This window comes from Gadus morhua, chromosome 19 (assembly GCF_902167405.1).
Source record: "Gadus morhua chromosome 19, gadMor3.0, whole genome shotgun sequence".
NCBI classification, from domain to species: domain Eukaryota; kingdom Metazoa; phylum Chordata; class Actinopteri; order Gadiformes; family Gadidae; genus Gadus; species Gadus morhua.
Genome location: NC_044066.1, coordinates 6731821 through 6752098, shown reverse-complemented (window position 1 = coordinate 6752098; position 20278 = coordinate 6731821). Strand labels below are relative to the sequence as shown.

Sequence of the window (20278 nt, the reverse complement as noted above, 5' to 3'; positions counted from 1 at the left end):
GTCTTTGGCGTCATGCTTTTGTTTAGTTTCACACTAGTTTTGCGCCAGCTAAATCAGTGCCCCACTATAAAGAGTAATAATTAGCTCGGTCATAGCCGCGACTTTGTTGTTACTTGTGAACGTAGCGCTGTTTGGGCGTCGAAAGGCTGGATGCAAGCACGCCGAGCTTTAGAGGGGTTGTTTTTATACAGAATTGTCGTTGCCTATCCGTTGTGAAAGATAGTGGTGGACTGATGACTTTGGGAACTGATGAAAGAGATCTCCTCTCAACAAGTGATCCCGCATCTCGTCGTGTTGCTGATGCTGAGGTTCAAATCTGGCGACAAACTACTGCAAACGATCGCGTACACCCGGGAAAGTGAAGTTATTGCACAACGTTTCCGTCCGCCGCTCCGACCTGCGACTCAACGCTTTGGTTTGGTTTGCGTGTCTGTGGTCGCTTGGTGACCCGGGGGTTGGTCTAGCGAGTGTGTGTATGTGTGTGCGCGCCGCTGCGCGCGCGCATTTGTGTGTGTGTGTGTGTGTGTGTTCTCAAGGCAACGGGTCGCTGCAGCTGTGCAGTCGACCGATCTGAAATCTCCAGAAAATCACTTCTGCATTCATAAATAAATACATCTGCATAACGCGGTGAGTTGTCCACATGTGTCGACGAGTTAGATGAATCCCTGTTTATGTTTTATTGGAGTTACTCTGTGCGTCTTGCTTCTCTTACTGGTGTGTGTGTGTGTGTGTGTGTGTGTGTGTGTGTGTGTGTGTGTGTGTGTGTGTGTGTGTGTGTGTGTGTGTGTGTGTGTGTGTTTTGATTTTTCTCGACCTCTTGGCTAGGGACCTGGAGATTGTGTGTAAGATACATTTAAAAACAAGGCATTTCTGAACAGAGGGTACACTCTTATGTTTTTAAGAGTGTTGGATTTATATTGTAACAGCAAAATAATTACAGCCGCTTGTTACTCACGGGCAGGATGTAGTTGTATGGCTGTATTGTTATTATTTACACTTACTGTACTGCTTTCTGTGATTAAGTCCTTGCCTTTCTCCATTGTTGAACAGAGTACCTGTTATTGCTTGGTTAGTATACCCGTCTAGAATCCTTTGTAATTCAGGCATGGTGAGTTCTCCAGGTATGTAGGTGACTCAATAGCCTACTTCAACTGGTGCGAAGCAAAGCCTCCTTTTGGCTCTTGTTAACGTTGTGTTTTGCAGACAAGTGACAGACAGGCACTTATCCTCCAGGTTATCTCCTTTTCTTTGCTCACCGCCTGACCTCTGGACAACATCTTTCTCTTTTTCTACCTCTGATTTGTATTTTACTGTCACTGTTACTAATGAGCTCTTTCGGTCTGACTTCGCCTCCCAACCCCCACCCACCTGTCAACCCCAGACACTGTGCTAGTTCTAAGGACAGCGCCTGGGGATAAGCCGTGTCTTTGGCCCCACGTTGTGTGGTATCGCGGCTAACCCTCTGTAGCCTACTGTACATGTAGTAGGCTTTAGCATGTAGCTTAATTCCCCCCATTGTCTCAGCGTTGACCCAAATCCCCTCTTGACTGCATGTACACAGAGTATGGACACAGCAACAGGTAGGCTGTCATCAGATATCTGTTATGGTCATGCTAGAGGAAGTCACTTTTCAAGGGTTTGGCAGAAGAAGAAACAATATGACGTTTGTACTTAGTTGAACAATTGAACGTTGACTAAATATACAATTGTCTGCTGGTGAGATGTGTGGTATCAGGTCGTAGGTTGTGTGTTCATTCGTATAGTGAAGGTTGCTCTATGTTCTGGTAATTCGTAGTTTGCTGTATGTTGTTCCAGTATTCGCTGAACAATAAACTATAGCGTAACTAGCGATTATGCTGCTAAACCCATACCTTTCTTTCAGCAAGATTCTCTGTGCTGTCAGCTAGTGTTATTTAGTTTGAATGCATGGTGGTCAGTCTGTCCAGTTTAATGAATACTGCTTTGGTTTGCCTATACATGGATGACTTACTAGTTTATACTGAGTGTGTGTGTGTGTGTGTGTGTGTGTGTGCGCGCTTGAAGCTGGACATGTGTGTGTGTGAATATGTGTGTGTGCACCTGAATGTGTCCTTGTGTGTTTAATCTGAATGTGTGTGTGTACTTGAATATGCATGCTAGTGTGTGGAGTAAGCTGTGTGAAGCATAAAGGTTTCTGCCTTCAGCAGGAGGTCTGCTACCTGCCCTGGCTTGTGTGGGTGATGTGTGCCGTTGCTCAGCCGTGACAACTTGAGGGAAGGGCTGATAGACATGGAATGTGGAATGAATAATATCGAATGTAATCACTTTCGATTCGTTTTTGAATTAGTTATGATAGTTCAATCCATCTGCCCTGTTTCAATGGTGATAATAAATAAAGTCTTTGAAGCGCTTGAAGCACCTTCTTACCAACATAATGTATTATTTCTGTGTTAATACCTTAAAACCTATTATTTTTACATGTTTATTTTTTGTACTGTTTGGACATGTTTCTTGTTCTGGCACTTGAACGTAATGAATTATTCAGCATCCATTTACACATACCTACTGTACCATCTATTCCAGGAACCATAAGGAATCTGCTCCATCTGGACAGCAACGACCAAGAACTGAGTCTATCCTGCCTCACTCTTCCAGCGGTGGCCTCTTACTGCCTGACTCGCCTTCCAACCAGTGGTCACTTGAGTGCCTTGGAGAGAGGGCAGGACACAGACCAGGAACGTCGCTCAGAGTTCCTGTAAGGGGCTAGGTGCTAGCACCTTACCGGGCTAGAGACTAGCCCCTGTACCGGGCTAGGGGCTAGCAACTTTACCGGTCTAGATACTAGCCCCTGTACCAGGCTAGGTGCTAGCACCTGTACCGGGCTAGAGACTAGCCCCTGTACCAGGCTAGAGACTAGCCCCTGTACCAGGCTAGAGACTAGCCCCTGTACCAGGCTAGAGGCTAGCCCCTGTACCGGGCTAGGGGCTAGCGACTGTACCGGTCAAGGGGCTAGCGACTGTACCGGTCAAGGGGCTAGCGACTGTACCGGGCTAGGGGCTAGCACCGGGCTAGGGCATTGCACCTGTACCGGGTTAGGGGCTTGCACCTGTACCGGGCTAGGGGATAGCGACTGTGCTGGGCTAGGGGATAGCGACTGTGCCAGGCTAGTAGTGGGTTGGTTGGGGGGATCGGATCCTTTGGACGGGGGACCTAGACCTAATGAGTAATGGAGTCGGGGAAGAACATGAGCAAAGCAGGGGTTTTGAACTGGACCCCCGCCCCACTGCGCACCTCTACGCCCAGCTCCGCTACGTCTGAGGATGGATGGGAGGACGGAGTTGGTGTAGATGGTTATTCTGTTGGTGGTGAGGAGGAGGAGGAGGAGGAGGAGGATGAAGCAGAAGAGCTGAGGGCAGAGGACTTTGAGAGCCACATGGATGAGAACGGCATCATTGGGCTGCGAGACGCCCTGGAGGAGGTTGAACTCGGGGTGAAGGGAGACATTGAAGATGAGGGAGGAGGTGCTCGGTGTGCCCCCACTGGAGCCTGTGGTGGTCCAGAGGAGCCCTTTCCAGGTGGTTCCACCCCAGCCTACTCTGAAGAAGAACACATCTCACCTGCCGCAGTAACCAAACCTTCAGGGAGAACTGGCAGAAGCGAAAAGTGCCGAACACACAACATCTCCACGTCCTCCCCAAGCTGTCGCCCCAACCCTGCCTCTTCCCTGTCTCCTTCTCTTCCGTCTCTTCCTTCTCCTCCTTCACCGCTGCAGTCCAACGCGTATCCCCACCTGCACCACTACTCCTCGGAGGGGCTGGCTCAGTCCGTGGGCATCGAGGAAGAGACCCTGCCGGATGAAGACGTCTACTCGGAGAGCCTCCCGGAGTCCTGCTGCAGCAGCAGCAGGAGCCACCACGTGAGCCATTCCCCCAAGCCTCATCGGTTACCGGACGTAGCAGCCAGGGATATGGACCCTCAGCACGGCCTAAAGGTTCGTCTTGACCCGGCACTGACGGAATGGGAGGGGAGGCACAAACGAACCAAGGACATGCCTGAAACGTCACGAACCGAACGGCTCAAGAGGATGACATCTACTCCAAGAAAAATGCGCGCGTACTCTCCTGGAGCCTCTTTTTCTAGGCCCTTGAACCCTCCAGAACAACCTGCCTGGTCTATAAAGAAATACCAGGCAGCCCCACCAGAATGTCAACATGGCCACTACGCTCCTCAAGGTGGGAGGATTGGTAGGAGGCCAAGAGAGAGATCCCACGGGACCCTGCAGACGTATGCCAGAAATAGAACTCCAGAACGGGAAGTCAGGTAAAATCCCTAGTGGTGAAGTTAGGATAGTCCCCATGAACTCAGTCTACCTGTAGGCCTGCAAGGGTAAGATGTCCGATCCGTATATTTTCTGCTTAATGTTATTTACCTGTGTGGCGCTGTAGATTGCTCTTGTATGTGTCTAAATAGCTACATACCTATTTCCAGTTGGATATCTTCATTCCTCCCCATTACAGGCTTCTTATAGTACTTTTAGCCTTCAATCGAAGACATCATCTCAATTGTATTTGTCTCTGTTTGGCAGGAGAGAAGCTCCGAGCTTCCGTACGCCAGACTTCTCCAAGGTGGAACCAAAGGTCTACTTCCCCAAGAGCGGCTATGAGCCCCCCAAGAGCCGCAAGTCCTGCAGGGTCAGTCTGTCCCCCGAGCCCACCCTGGTCTTCAAGTCCCCCGCGGACATCGCCAAAGAGATCCTCTTCAGCAGCACGGACGCACCTCCCTCTCCACCTCCTTCTCCGTGGGCACCGGAGCAGAACTCCACCATCTCCATCGTCCCAGAGGACTTCAGGTGCCCTCAGCGGGCCACTCGACTGGTTGAGCAGCTTCAGGTAACTGGGGGGGCTTCTGTGTAAAACCTGGTAAGAACGGTGGGCAGGCTAACGTCGAAGCTATGCTAAACTGACTCATCTCTACCCTCAGCCATTAATGTTGAGTAGTACTTGAGTAATACTTTTGGACTTAATGGAGCAATAAGGTTATGCAGGTTAATTTACTGGTTCTTAAGTCCCTATTAATTAGCCATGTTCTTCCCTGCTTTGACCCGTTGAAGAGCCCAATATTATTTTAATGATGTAAATGGAGATTAAGTGAGATTTCATTCGAAAAGACCTCGGTGTGCCTTGTACTGCGTCTGAGATATTTATTTATATTCATGCCTTGGCTTGATTGTTCATACATCTGCTGGTCTTATATGCAATTATTAAATTGGATAAGATTAAACTTCATTGTCATTCCACAAGAATAAGTCCTCGAAAATGAAATGCAGTTAAGCGTCTAACCAGAAGTGCAAGAGCGCATTCATAAAACGAGAATGAGGCACTTGGCAGTATAATATATGTGAATATTAATATTCAATAAACAAGTGCAATTATAAAGCACTAGCGCATACATCAGTGGCTGTTTTTTTTTTTTTTTTTTGCTACTGCTTTCCATGAAAAGTTATCTATTCGATTGCCTTGCTAATGTTTTTCAAGTAGTTTAGGCATTTTAATTAATGCCCAAACTGTTGGTCTCCTCTCTTCTCTATCTCCTGTTTGGGTTGGTTCTCCCTCTTCTAGCTCTGCACTTGTTCCCCCTCCCCTTCTGACCACCTGTGGGTCCAGGCCCAGTGCTCCTCTAACGCTCCTCTAACCCCCCCCCCCCCCCCCCCCCCCCTCTTAGGAGGACTACAACACCCTGCTGACCAGGTTCGCTGAGGCGGAGAACACCATCGACCGCCTGCGTCTCAGAGCCAAGGTAGTGAGCCCGGGACACGCTCCCTAATGCATCCCTAACACACCTCCACCCCTGCTGTGTGGCAGAGAGGTGGAAAACAAGCGCACCAGCAACCCTTAGCTGGGGTTGTTATCGTTAAGCCATCACTGTTGTGGACGTATTGAGGATATATATAACGATTGCACATGGTGGTTTTTGAGAAGGAAAAAATGAAATGGTTTTGATAAAATGGCTCCAGGAACTCTGGGAGGTAAGGTTGAAGGCAGGGAAGTGAATCGGCACAAACAAAATAGTATTTAATGTGTGGGTGTAAGCATGAATTATGATTAAATTATTCACTAAATCATGAGTCATGGCTGCCCTCGTGCACGGCTCTACTGCGATGTGCACGTTTGGCGCCCTTCTGAGATCCTTAAGCTCTGCACAGAGAGTGCATGAGGCGCACGTCCACACTATTGGCTAATATAGCCAAACGACCTGGACCAGTGGACCTAGGGCTGCACCACTCCACACTATTCCTCCATTAGTACTAATTAACCCCAGATTACCCCGAGTGCTCGGTCCCCCACCACCGCCATCTGTCTCCTCTCAGACCCCCCCACCACCGCCACCACCACCACCACCTCCACACACCCCCTTCCAACCCCCCCAACCCTTATCCGGTTGGTGCTAAAGCACATGGGCCCAGGACTGTCTGCTCAGCAGTACAGGGAAACACTCTCTAAAGTCGATGATCGATGTGTTTTTAAGAAGACAGAAGCATTGTTGCTGTTTTTCCAGTCATTTGCAGAACAAAATAATTCTTAAGGATCCTTGGAGGAAACTCCTATGGTATAATGCTGATGAAAAATCGATTATAACATTTAACATGATGAATATGTCCTAAATATACAATTATCTTCTTTAATTGTGTTTGGAAAGGAAAATATATTTCCCAGCAGACGAGGGGTTAAGTCAAGGTTCCCACTCTTGTCCTTGTTTCAAAGTGAGTCCCTTGGTCCCTTTCTCTTTAATGACTGTAATGTTCTCTCTGGTGTGATGACGTGTGCACCGATGACGTACAGAGGTAGCGTGGGGGGTGGGGGGGTATGTTCCGAAAGCAACATCGGGTTCACTGGGTTCATTACTAAGTTCTGACATGGACCGATCTGAAGTGGGCGACCTCATGCAGCTTGACATAATTTAGATTAGTGAATTGAAGCTACCAGCTAAAAGCATGTGAAAAACATAGCTTAATGCTTAATTTATGATAGCTATTTTACGCTGTATCACCGCCATTATGGCATCTATAGTGAAATGCTTTTCTCGCACTGACACTTGTCAGAATTTCTCAATTCTATGCTACCTTAAGCGTAGTGCCACATCAATTTAGAGGACTGCAATTAAAATGGACGTAGGCTTTTCTTTTTTTAATTCAACTAGTAGTAGTTTATTGACACATACAATCTATTTATGAAACACAACCTTCTAAAACCATATTTATAAATCCGTTACTGAGTGCTGAACCATTCTGAAGGCTTAAATAATAGTATGTTGGTTCATTGGGAATGTTTATTAGAATATATTTGCATTAAGTGATTAATAAACCAGTTCATTCTGTTCAATCAAGTATGCTCGACACCTTCTGACTATCTCGGCCAGCGTGAGGTCAACTTAGATTTACTTGCTGTCGAACTAGCATATATCAGAACCTCCCTTTCACCTTGACTACAGTGGCAAGAGCATGTGTGTTCACGTGTGTGCATGTTAACAGTACCCATAGATATCTGCTGCAATATATATGTCCAGAATTAGGATATCACTCCATTATCTAGTTAGTAGTTAACATTTAGTTAGACATCAGTTAACATTTTGCACTTCCACATGATGACTATATTACTACAATTTATGGGAAGATTTTATTGATATATTTTTACAATGTCTCTCAATATATCAACCTATTGCCACTTTACAAACAGGGATTTTTTTAAAACTTTTTTTTTATCATATTCTATCCCCAATGATAAAATCTCGCACTATCTCTCATACTAACATAAATATCTTCTGAATAGGAAATAGCTACCCCTGTAGCTACAACTTCAGCCATGAGAGGCTGCTAATGTGAAAACTTTCAGGTTTAAATACTATGAGCTTGGAGTTTAGTCTCACAATTCAGAAAGTAGATTAACATCTACAGTCTGGCAGAAGAGAAAAAAGGTGGGATTCCGCCCCCTGCACTTCCTGGTTTCCTGCTCAGGCTCTGTGCCGCCTCCCCCCCGGAGTTGTGCTCTAACGTAGCAGAATCGCTGGATCCCAGATCTGGGATGTGATATCTCTTTCAAAGTGTTTCATGTGAGTGTAAAGGTATCAGAACTAATCTGTGCATGCTACTGTCTCACCCATCCAGGTGAACCTGTACTCCGACCCTAAACGACCCGACCAGAGCTTCAAATCCAGGATGACCCAGGAGGGGTCAAAGGTCATGACCCTGAGCTTCCCCCATGCCCAGAGAGCAGTGATGGGGTCCCACTCAGGACACCAGAACAGACAGGAGCAGACTCAACGTAACGCCTTTTATGATCAACCAACATTCCAATGTGTCCGGCTTTCACCTGAATCTTTTATGTTTTGCATAATCTTAGTTCTCTCAAGCAGTGTTTAAGAACATCTTTTTGATTTGCTAAGATAATCGGTTATATATCCCCACCACTTCTCTTTGTCTCCCTCTAGCGGCCGCCTCCCCTGGCCGTCCCTGCTCAGGGTCCTCCAGCTCCTCTAGGGGGAGCTGTGGGTCAACAAAGAGCCCCTCCAAGACGCTCCGCGCGCAGGCAAACAAGTTCCTACAGCAGGTACCTCCTTTAGTTTGGTTCCAATGCAGGGGAAACAGGACAAATATAAAGAGGACATTTAATATTAGAAGGACAGATTTTTTTGCATTTTATTTTCACACCAACATTTTTTGTTTGTTTCTGTTTAGAATGTATTCATTGCAGTTAAGTTTAGGACTGTGTGTGTGTGTGTGTGTGCGTGTGTGTGTGTGTGTGTGTGCATACAGGTGAAAAGATTTGAGGACCTCATAACGAGTGGGCAACTGGAACCCTTCGAGCGTTTGAAGGTAATGACCATGACAACTTCTCGTTCATAATCCTCTCAAGGCTTAGCCAATAGGCAGCCTCCGAGGTTGACTCATTAGCTGTGATTGGTCTAGGGTCTCTCCCGGCTGGTGCAGGGGCTGGACCTTCTGGAGAGAGGTTACCTGGCAGCCCGGGACGAACGCAGACACCGTGGAGTGGCGGAAGTAAGACCCTTTGACCCCAACAGGTGAGAGGATCTGTGTTGTTGGGCTTGTGTCTGAAAGGCCACGTGAATGTGATTATGTATCTAATCTGTGTATTGGTAACATTGGTGTGTGTTCATCGTAAATGCAGTTATATAATGTTGTTTATGTGTTTGACTTTGGGAATGTGTGGAGATGATGGTTACTTAAACCAGCCATCATCCACACACACACTCCCACAGAGACCAAATAAAGTTTTACTGTATATATATACTTTTTATGTTGTTTCTAATTTGTGTGTGTTTGCGTATTTGTATGTGTCTGCTGCATGATCTGTGTGTGTGTGTGTGTGTGTGTGTGTGTGTGTGTGTGTGTGTGTGTGTGTGTGTGTGTGTGTGTGTGTGTGTGTGTGTGTGTGTGTGTGTGTGTGTGCGCGTGCGTGTCAGGGAGCTGGAGGGGCTGATCTTCCAGTGTGGGACGTGTGTGGAGGAGATCAGGGAGCTGTCAGAGCAGCAGCAGTACTCCTCCATGGCACCTCCTTCTCCTGCTCCTCGTCCCAGCTCTGGATCCCTGATGAGTGAGCCCACGGAGCCCCGGTCCCAACCCCAGGTACACACACACACCATGCAACACACTCACACACACACACACACACACACACACACACACACACACACACACACACACACACACACACACACACACACAATGCAACACACTCACACACACACACACACACCATGCAACACACACACACACACACCATGCAACAAACACACACACACACACACACACACACACACACTTTTTAGGTTTTATTGGTACCACTGATACATTTAGAATGAACAGGTGACAGGTGGCTTTGATTTCCTCACCTTTTGATCACCCTTGTACAGCATATTGATATTAAATATATATGCTCCTTTCAAATGTGATACAGCGTGCTAGGAACGGCCCTCTGTGCCCGGTTTATCGCTACGGCCTCAGCCAGCTGTATGTGTAGAGCCCTAAACCCCAGTTACAACCCTCAGCCCTCTGAGCCCCCCGGCTGACCCTGCTGTGTTCCCTGTGCCGGTTCTGTCCCCAGAGCCCCGGGGTCCTTCTGCCTGGGGACACGGGGCCCCTGCTGGGGGCCGGGGGGGGGCTGAGCTGCACCAGCGGGGAGAGTGGAGGGGAGAGTGAGGAGCGTCTCCTCCTCCAGCCCTTCAGGATGGACGAGCTGGACCTCAGCTCTTTGAGGGGCAGGTAATGCATCACACCAAATCAGAATAGAGATTTAAATTGAATATAAATTATTTATTAATTAATCATTATTCTTTTATCTTGGTCATTTCGGCAATGACAGCAAATGTAATGTGAATATTAATAAGTGACCAATAAACTAGTTAAAGGGTGTGACTTAGAAAGGTTCTCATTACTTACTGTGTGCTAGCTTCCAGAGCTACCAGGAGCTTCCTACCCCGGCCGAGGTCCAGAACGAGGGGGCGCGGCGCTCTCCCAGGGGCCCTAGGCTGCCTCAGGACCCGGGGGGGCCCAGAGCGGCTGGAGGAGCCCATAGGGGACCCACCCAGGGGTTAGTCGCAAGGGCCAGCTGTCCCAAAGGCCCAGACTCTGTTCTGTGGGGCCCGGTCCCTCATATCGTACCTGAGCGGGACAAAGTCAGGGACAACTTTACAATAATTGAATGAATAACTTCTATGTATACATAAATATATATATATATATTTAGTTTTAACTATTACAATACTATTACTAATAATATAATTCTAGTGTTTTTATTTTATAACCTTATTGCTGTGGCTGTGTCTGCGTGTCTGAAAAGCACTTTGGTTTTCATGATAAGAAGAAACCGAGGCAGTATAAATTTAGCCTTTTAGTTGGCTTGGCAACAGGGGTAAAGAAGGAGGTGATATTAAGTACATGTAGCCTCACATTTACAAACCCACTAAAATACACACACATACACACGCAAACACACCTTCACTCACGTGCACATTGCATGCACATCTATACTCGCATGCACATTCCCAAAAAACACACACACCTCACATAAGAGATGGGATCATTTTGACAATTTTGATTGTTGGGGTCAGGATTCAATTCAATGTCGATTATCGTTTCAAAAACGATTCCAGACTAAAAACAGATTATTGGTGCAGTACATAGTGGTTCGGTTTTCAGGATCTACTTCAGTGTGTGCCAAGAAAGGCAGTGTGGCAGATTATGGCATGAAAGCTGATAAGTGTGTGCATGAAATAACCAGTATGAAGTTTTTAAATTTGAAAAAAATGTATGATTGATATCAACTGATTCCAATTATCTGACACACAAAGGCAAACCTGAGAAATACCTAAAATTGCGAATCGATTCTTCCTTGAATCGATTTCTTTCCCCCATCTCTAATGCTCATACACATGAATACACCTTCACCCACTAACTCACTCACTCACACTCCGTCCCCCTCTTCTGCTGACAGAGACTCCGCCTCCTCCGACGACAGGGCCACGCCCACCAAGCCAGGCACCAGCCAATCGGATCGTCCGTCTCTCAACGGGGCCGAGCGCTCCCAAGACCGGTCTCCTCCGGTTCACTCCGCACGGCCCTCCGGTCAGCAGGAGCAGCAGCAGCAGCCTCCAGACCTCCAGGCCAGGGGGCGGAGGATGGGCCGCTACCCCAGCAGCAGCCTCACCAGCCTGGGGGAGAGCGGAGAGTGGGAGGCCAAGAGCTCCAGGCTGGGGGGGGTGTCCAGGGGGGTGATGTCTCAGGTGAGGGGGGGGGGGGTGATGATGACACTGCTTATTAGAGAAACTAGTCTAACCCTTCCCCTCTGATTAACCAACGTACACACACACACTCGCACACGAACCCTCTCACATGCATTGCTTTTACACAGACAGATCCACATACATATGTATACATTTGCACATGCCCATACACACCTACACACATGCACACACGTACATACAGTCACACAAACACAATGACATACACCTAAACACAACCCCCACAAACACACACACACACACACACACATTTACACTAAATCCTTTGCACATAGTCTCACACACATGCGCAAACAGAAGCGTTTTTTAGTTTCCCTCATGGATCTAATTGGATGAGACAGGGTGTAGTAGCAGTGTATCCACCCACAGTGTCTGGGGTCTGCCCTGACTACAGCTTAACCCCACCCATAACACACCCGCACACTGTCGTGTCCATCTCAGCGTGTTGTCTAACTAAACACCACCTGTGTATATGTTTCCTACCGGCCGTGTGTCATATGTCTGTGTCTAGGATGGGATCGTATCTCCAGAGACCGACAGTGGCTTTGTGGGCTCCGACGGCACTCCAGCTGCAGCCATCAGTCCTCTCCACCAGAGGGCGCCAGAGAGGTACCTCCCCAGGCAGCCGTCCCCTCACGTTCATTGCATCTAGCAGGCTGTAAATCAGACCACAGCCGCCCCCAAGCCTGACAAAACACACACCCTCCTCTCTGCGTCAGTGGTGCAAGCACGCACACACACTTGCACACACACATCACTAAGCTCCACGCCCGTATGAACTGATATGTGTGTGTGTTTCCATCATGTCTTCCCTGATAACAGCGTTAGCCATGCTCTCATGTTGGAGAATGAAAACACTGTGTTATCTGTGTGTTACCGGCCTTTGTCTCTGATTTCCTTTCCCTCCTACTCCTCTTGCTTCTTCGTCTCCTCTTCCTCATCCTCCGTCCATTCCTTATTCTCCTCCTGCTTCTCCTTTTTCCTTCTAATCCTCCTTCCCCTCCTTCTCCTTCCCCTCCTTTTCTCTTTTCCTTCCTATTCCTCTTCCTCCTCCTCCTCCTGCAGCCCCTCTCTCCCCCAGAACAGGATTCCGAGGAGGCAACGAAGCAACCTCTCGGTGCAGGTCACCCTCCCCCTCCCTGCTAGTGCCCCCCCCACCTCCTCCTCCTCCTCCTCCTCCCCTCCTCAACCCGCTCCACAGGAGCACAGCAGCAGTGGAGGGGCCAGTCTAGGAAATAATGGCACCTCCAGGCGACCAATGAGAAACGGCCGACAGGAGAGGAGGCGGGACTTAACTGCCGGTGCCTCTCAGCGATTGGTGGGTCCGACGCCTCAGACCACGGCGGGCAGCGGGAGCAGTGATCCGGGTCTGGAGTCTGAACCCTGTGAGTGGGCTCATCTGCTGCTTCCACACCTGTACAGGACCAGGGTGGTCTGCCTATCAGCAAAGTAGAGCGCCAGTCGTTAGACATATCTGATGCAATCCTGATGCAAAGTAGTAAACCCTTAAGGCTGCTAAAATGACCAAAATATAAACATTTTTATATTATACCAATTTGCAAAAACTAAATTCTATGCCTTATTATATCACTCTAACAACATTATATTTTTATCATGCTTCAATTATTTCTTTGATATTCTTTGTATTTTATCTTCTATTATATTTTTGTGTAGTCTAATATTTAATAAAAGAGAAGGATTTGTTCAGTGATAGTCTTTCCAGCGTGTTGAAAGGCGTCCACAGCCTCGTTCCTGCCTCCAACTGTTTTTCTTCCCTGCTGCTCTTCCTTATCTCCACTTCCTGTTTCCAGATTCCTAACACTCAGCCGACCTTTCCTTCTATTTCCTATCAGCCCACTGTGTGTCAGAGTACGATGACGAAGACGATGATGAAGGCCAACAAACCACAGGTTCCTCCGGCTCCCGGGGCGGCCACTCCCTGTCTTATCACCATGACGACCCCCACAATGCACCAGGCCCCGGAGGTCAGATGCCAGATCACAAGTGAGGGTCACGCTGCTAGCGCTATCCGGGAGAGGCTCTTGTTTGTGAAACCGTCCCCATGACAGCTGATGTCAATGCTGGGGCAGTCAACGCTAAGTTAGCATAGCATCGTTGTCGTGGCAATGGTTTCCACAACACAGAGCAGAATAGTTCCACGGTGGCCCTTAGAGACCGTAGTCCATTCCTCTGTCCTTCCTCACTCCTGGACAGAGTCAGCCGTTACCTCCTTCATGTGAGACTGGTACTGGCTCCAGACTGGGGCTACAGCACAATAAAACCATCTTCAAATACTGCATGAGCTGTTGGGTAGTTGTTGTATTTAAAATATTGTGCCTGGGTTTCTGTGTTTTTGTTATTTTTGTGTTTCAGTACGGTTTTGTCGTTAGATATCCCTGGTGACATTGTAATGTACAGCTACCAAAAAACTGCAGTCCTTCTTTAAGTCTAAAATGATGCCATATGATATATTATGGTATATGTCACATCCTGACATGTCATGCTGTGAGTGCAGATTCTTCTCTGATACTTAGCATTCATGTTGGCCTATTTCTCTTCCCCCGCTGTGTTCTGTTACAGCGTGGTCCTAATAAATGTGATTTCATACCTGGAGGTATTTTGGCATGCCGGGCTGCTGCATGAGTCAGGTCCCGGGTGGTAGTGTTTGGGACGGGACCAGAACTGGCCCTTCATTAGATTCAATGCTTTTGGAATGCTGTGTAGCACTGAGCATGGATTTATGCACCGCTCCCGTCGGGTTATTAACGATAAGGCATATTATATTGAGTCTCCTGAAGGAGTGCTGAGGTGGACTTGATGTGGATATCAAACCTGAGCTGATGCAAGCATGTTTGTGGGCAGTCAAATTGCTGCAAAATTTGGATTTTCCCCTTTTTGTATGCGTCTGTGTGTGTTTATATGTGTACATGCACTGTGTGTGTTTGTGTGACTAAATGCACGCCTGTGTTTTGACTTGTTTGCGGTTGCGTGCATTTATGTCGTGTGTGTTTGTGTGCTTGCTTGTGTTTGTTGTTTTGTTGTCTGTTTACCCGTGTGTATGTTTCCTTGTATGTGTGTGGGTACGTTTGTTTGTGTGTATGTGTTTGTGTTTGTATCCTCACTAGTGAAAGTTGATATTGTTACAGATGTTACAGTATATGTTTACGTGGGAGTGTGTGTGTGTGTGTTTTTGTGTGTTTGCTTGTGTTTGCATCCTCACCAGTGTATGTTTATGCGTATGCATGTTAACATGAGTGTGTGTGTGTGTGTGTGTGTGTGCGTGTGCAGCGTCAGTGAGGCGATGCAGGAGCTGCAGGCGGAGGTGACCCGGCTGAAGGAGAGGCTGGAGAGCAGCCTGAGAGCCAGACACACGGCCCACCCTGCCCTACCTACCAGCCCCCCCAGTCAGCCTACCAGAGCCTTCCCAGCAGCCCCCCAGCCCAGCACCTCCACCCCCCGCCTCAGGTCGGTGTTGACCCCCCAGACCCCTCCTCATGTACCTTCATCATCACCTTCATCATTCCTCTGGCTTCTGTAAAACACTACAACAACCACCTACTATTACAACTTATATCATTGTTGAGCAGAAACATTGGTCACACTTTACAATAACAGTACATTAATTAACCATTCATTAACAGTAGTTGCCTGTGATCAGCAATATCATATAGCATTAGCATAGGGGTTAGGCTTAACCATAACCTTATTCCTTACACCATTAGTAAATGATACCTAGACCATTAGTAATGGTAAATGAACTGTTAGTTAATGCTGATTACTGCATTAACTAATGCAAATGAATGATTAATTGATGTACCCTTAAGGTAACGTGTTAACAGCGCATTTATATAAAGCACTAAGGCATCCGTCTCAAGGATGCTGACGGGTACACCGTAGACTTGGGTTCAAACTCTGAACCCGTTTGTCCAAAAGTCGTGCACAATGCACTCACCAGCTTGCCATTATTTTGTGCGTTGTTTGGGTTGGGTCCAATGTCTAAATGCACGTGTTCCTCTGGTGTCAGCGCTGGGAGGGTGGATGGAGGAGGAGGAGGGTGGAGGAGGCAGGGGTGGACGGTGACAGAAGGAGCACGGGGAGAAGGCGGTGAGCCGGCGTGGAGGAGGCGGGCGTCCTCCGCTCCCACACAGAGGCCTCGGCAGGGAGGTGGTGAGTCTGGGATGATGCTGCCAACGCTACTCCTGCTCTCACTCACTCACTCACTCACTCACTCACTCACTCACTCACTCACTCACTCACTCACTCACTCACTCACTCACTGGCTCACTCACTCAGTCACTCACTACCTCTCACTCTCACTCTCTCTCACTCTCACTACCTCTCACTCTCTCTCACTCTCAATCTGTGTTGACTCACTCTTTCTGTGTTGACATGTGACACCAGAGAGGCGCTGTGTATCCAGTGACTGCCTTTCTTTGTCTCTTAAAGGGCTTCAACACCAGATATCATGAACTTGACGAATGTATGCTTATGCTTATTATCTTATGTCTAACCTATCGCTTCATTCCCAGGATGGATGAGGGTTATGAAATTGTGCGTTTAAAATGGTGGTTATAAAGCTGTATTCGATATAGCCCACGATTACCTTCACCGTAAAATATTTTGCAAGTACTCCATAGATCTCAGTATGAATTAATTGTTCTAAAGCAATGTATCACCTATTGTGGATACTTGGCTTGATATCCTTCCTCTTGCCGTTGAATACATCTGGTGACACAGAGGGACTCGCCTACATGTCATGACACATGCAGTTTGCTTCAAGACTGAACGATAGGGTCACGGTGACTTTTGGTCAAGTGTGTTTGATGGTGGACAAGTGGTTGAACTATTCCTCCGACGTCCTCCAACGTCCTGCTTTGTGTTTCCAGCAGCAGACCCAGAGAGGGGCCGCTCGGCCAGCCGCTCTGCACCTTCATCTCTCCCCCCAGACCGCCCGGCCTGGACCCCCGCACCGGACCCCCGTGAGACCCCTCATAAGCCCCTCCATCGGGGACGAATGAGATGTTCACTTATTTAAAACCTGCAAACCACTCTGGTTTGTGGGTTACATTATTGAACATTTTATGAGTCATTTAGAACATAAAATAAATGAAACAGATCGAGATATAACATTAAGAACACTTCATCAGTCGTATAGGACAGTGGTTTCTAACCCGTGAGTGGCATCCCGTCAGTGGCTCGTAGAGGGGGAACAGGTTGACCCCTCGAGCACCACAAAGAAAAAGAGCATTTCAAATATTCATCTTACAGACATACTGAAATATCTCTTCAACATGCTATAAACCACAGAGGATGATTTCCCTTGCTGCCTCGTGTCCACACAGACCTGTAGGATCACCTCTGCTCTGCGTCCTCGTTGTTCATTCAGTTCCACTCCTCTCTGCGTTGTTCACAGGGCCGCAGCCCGGCCGGTCTGGTTCCTCGGTACCGTCTGACGAGAGTCACTCCGCCCGGCAGCTCGGACACGCTGCACGTAAGATCGCCTCCATATGTCCTTCTTCTGCCGTTTCGTATCGGCGCTCTTTGATGCAGTTACAGTGACCATTCAATCCAGGACATCACAGTGCTGTTATTTTATCTGGAGTGTGTTTTTTCTTTGCGCTTTGCGCTCAACATCCCAATACTTGAAGAGGTGGACCCTGGCCCTCGTCTCAAGTCTTTAAGGCCCAATCCCATTTCTACCCCTTACCCCTCCCCCTTGTTTTGAAGGGGTAAGGGGAAGGGGTAAGGGGTAGAAATGGGATTGGGCCTAAGTCTTTAGTTGTGCTTTAGGTCTTGTTGTTACTGCTGTGGTTCCAGGGCCCGGGGGTGAGGCCCCTGGCGCTCCCCAGGTGTGTGCCAGGTGTGGCCCCTCAGAGCCCGCTGAGCGTGTGGCCCCTCCGACAGGTGAGCCCAGGACACAACAACAACACAACAACGCTTATTTAATGTACAACACCAGCATGGCTGCTAGGGAGCTTCTTCTTATATGTGGTGATAATATTGTAAAACACTGCGTCACAACGTGTAAGATAATTGGAGGTAGACGTTAACTTGTTGACAATGTTCTTTCGAACAATTTGACACAGTTTTGTATTTGTTTTATTCGATCATTAACAGTGCACATGCAGGACCCGCAGCATGTCTCCAGAGGGCCCCAGCCCGCTGCAGGTGGGTTGGAGGGGGGGGTGGGAGGCCCTGGTCTGACCGCTCCGGCCCCCCCCCTCCTAGGCAGCCTGGGGCCGGTACACTGGTTACCAACGTGTCACCCAGCGCTGCTGTGAGTAGAGCCGCTCTGATTGATACATGACACGGTGCCCATCACATGACGGGTTAGTGTTATTCGGTTTATATAGGGGCCCTGTGGCAGACGCTATTATCCTGAGGGCCTTACAATAAGGGAAATCAGAAACGTCAACAGTAGCATACAATAGCAACATAAAGTGCATGACCCTTGGTGCCCCCAGTGGGAATCAGACACAGACACTGGCAATGTGACGGACACAGCCACTTAAAGTACTAGATTGTAGTTTTGATTGTTTGGTATTTATGCGTTTATAGCTAGTTATAGCCCACAGTTCAACTCAAGCATAACGGTCATTCTAGCATAATGTATAAAGTAGGTCATATCTTCTAATGGAATTGGATGGGCATTAAGTCCACATGCTAACTTCAGTGATCTTCTATCACTTAGGTTATGCTCGTGTGCCCTGACGACGCCGGACTCACGACACCCGTACATCCACGCACATAGCCTGGGCCGCGCTACCTCAGAGGTCAGGGGTCACGGGGAAGTGAGAAGGCACGCGAGTCGTCCGCTGATCGCTAAGCAACGGGACTCTCTGGGCTGCTCTCTGAACAAGGCCCTCCGGGCGGCCCGGGACATGAAGCTGACCTCCAGGCGCATGGCGCGCTCTCTGGCCTCAGGGCTGCACTACCAGGAAGCACTGTCTCAGTCCTGCATCTACTAGCTTCCTGCTAGTGCGCGGGTAGCTTTCTGCTAGGCTATTTCCAGCTGTCTTCCTGCATTCAGCAGCTTTCTGCTAACTTTTGACTAGTCTTCCCCAGTTTACTGTTCACTTTCTACCAGCCTTCTGCTAGCCTGCTGCTAGCTTTCTGCTAACCTTTAAATAGTCTTCCCCAGCTCACTGTTCACTTTCTAGTAGCTTTCTGCTAGCCTGCTGCTAATTTCTGCTAACCTTTAAATAGTCTTCCCCAGCTCACTGTTCACTTTCTAGTAGCTTTCTGCTAGCCTGCTATTAGCTTTCTGCTAACTATTAACTATTTTCTTCCCCAGTTTACTGTTCACTTTCTACCAGTCTTCTTCTAGCCTGCTGCTAGCTTTCTACCAGAATGCTGCTAGCTTTCTACTAGCCACTAGCTTTAAACCAGCATCTGGCTCATTTACTGCTTACCTTCTTCTAGTCTCCTGCTAGTTAGCTGCTAGAATTCTGCTAGCCTGTGACTAGCAAATGATAAAATAGGAACTGCTGCAGTTGTCAAGTCAAATAAAGCATTCATAACTACAAGAACCATTATTTATTTATTGTTCTGCTGTAATGTTTATAATTGTTTTATTTGTGAAATTAGTTAAATATCTTACTTGGGATTATTCTTTATTATTATTATTATTATTTTACTGCATTATTACTGATTGTAATGATTTGGTAAATGAGACGATACTGGCTCACTGGAAGTGAGAAGTGAACTTCACTCATCCCAAAGTTTTCAAACTATACTTTTATGAAAGCATTAATGGGCTATGAAACTATTTTCTTAAAATATATTTTGAAATCAGAATTGTTTAAGTAGTTTGACATAGTTAGTTAAAAAGATGATGATTAAGAAATGGGTAGGTTACTCATCACAGAATGTCTACAATATTTAAATTAAAGCATAGAATTTTAAACCTTTAAGTAAATAAAATTGAATAGCTGTTGATTTAATGTAACATTGTTTATTGTATTGGTACTTAGTTTATTTTGAGGTTTTAACATTGCGTGAATTTTCTACTTTTGTACCAAGTTTTGATCGTCTGTATATTTTTGCCTTTTCTACATTTTTAGAATGAATGTCCTTGAAGTCCTTGAATAAATTGCAATTAAAATACAACAAACAGTATCTTGATTTATTCTTTAATTGAAGGGCCTCTATTTTACCGCTAGGTGTGGTATGAGAAGCCATATAAAAAATAGAATATAAAGTAGGCCTAAACCCCATATTTTCTTAAACTCGTAAACGTAGTTATTGTCATTAAGCCGTAAATACACATCGCTGGTCCTTGTTCTTAGGTAGCGTTGATCGGTCTGCTGCAGACCTGCGTGTGTTTTGTCCTTGCTTAGTAGCTGTAATGCTGCAGAGCATTATGACAATGATAAATGTTATGCCAAACATTTTCTGTATTTTATTATTCATTTCAAGAAAGTAGGCCTTATGCAAATCAAGATGGATAGTAATTAAAAATAAATATCCAATAATATGAGTTTAA

At 47.1% G+C, this 20278-nt stretch overlaps 1 protein-coding gene across 1 annotated transcript; it reads left to right on the top strand.

Annotated features, from left to right (window-relative positions):
• On the top strand, positions 1–19911 carry akna (AT-hook transcription factor). The gene is made up of 22 exons (XM_030342510.1): positions 1–627; positions 2563–4299; positions 4565–4868; positions 5701–5775; positions 8141–8297; positions 8464–8582; positions 8789–8848; positions 8942–9054; positions 9457–9619; positions 10098–10255; positions 10443–10583; positions 11487–11775; positions 12305–12402; positions 12859–13178; positions 13647–13797; positions 15082–15289; positions 15669–15960; positions 16680–16772; positions 17207–17284; positions 17584–17697; positions 17911–18070; positions 18485–19911. The coding sequence occupies exons 2-22, from the start codon at positions 3206–3208 to the stop codon at positions 18759–18761; spliced, it is 4464 nt and encodes a 1487-aa protein (XP_030198370.1). The 5' UTR covers positions 1–627; positions 2563–3205; the 3' UTR covers positions 18762–19911.
• Positions 19912–20278: the final 367 nt, after the last annotated feature.

Coding starts and splice junctions, on each gene's coding strand:
- akna (XM_030342510.1), top strand. CDS start 3,206: ATGGAGTCGGGGAAGAACATGAGCAAAGCAGGGGTTTTGAACTGGACC. Junction 5,776..8,140: donor GCCTGCGTCTCAGAGCCAAG/GTAGTGAGCCCG, acceptor TCACCCATCCAG/GTGAACCTGTACTCCGACCC. Junction 8,298..8,463: donor CAGACAGGAGCAGACTCAAC/GTAACGCCTTTT, acceptor GTCTCCCTCTAG/CGGCCGCCTCCCCTGGCCGT.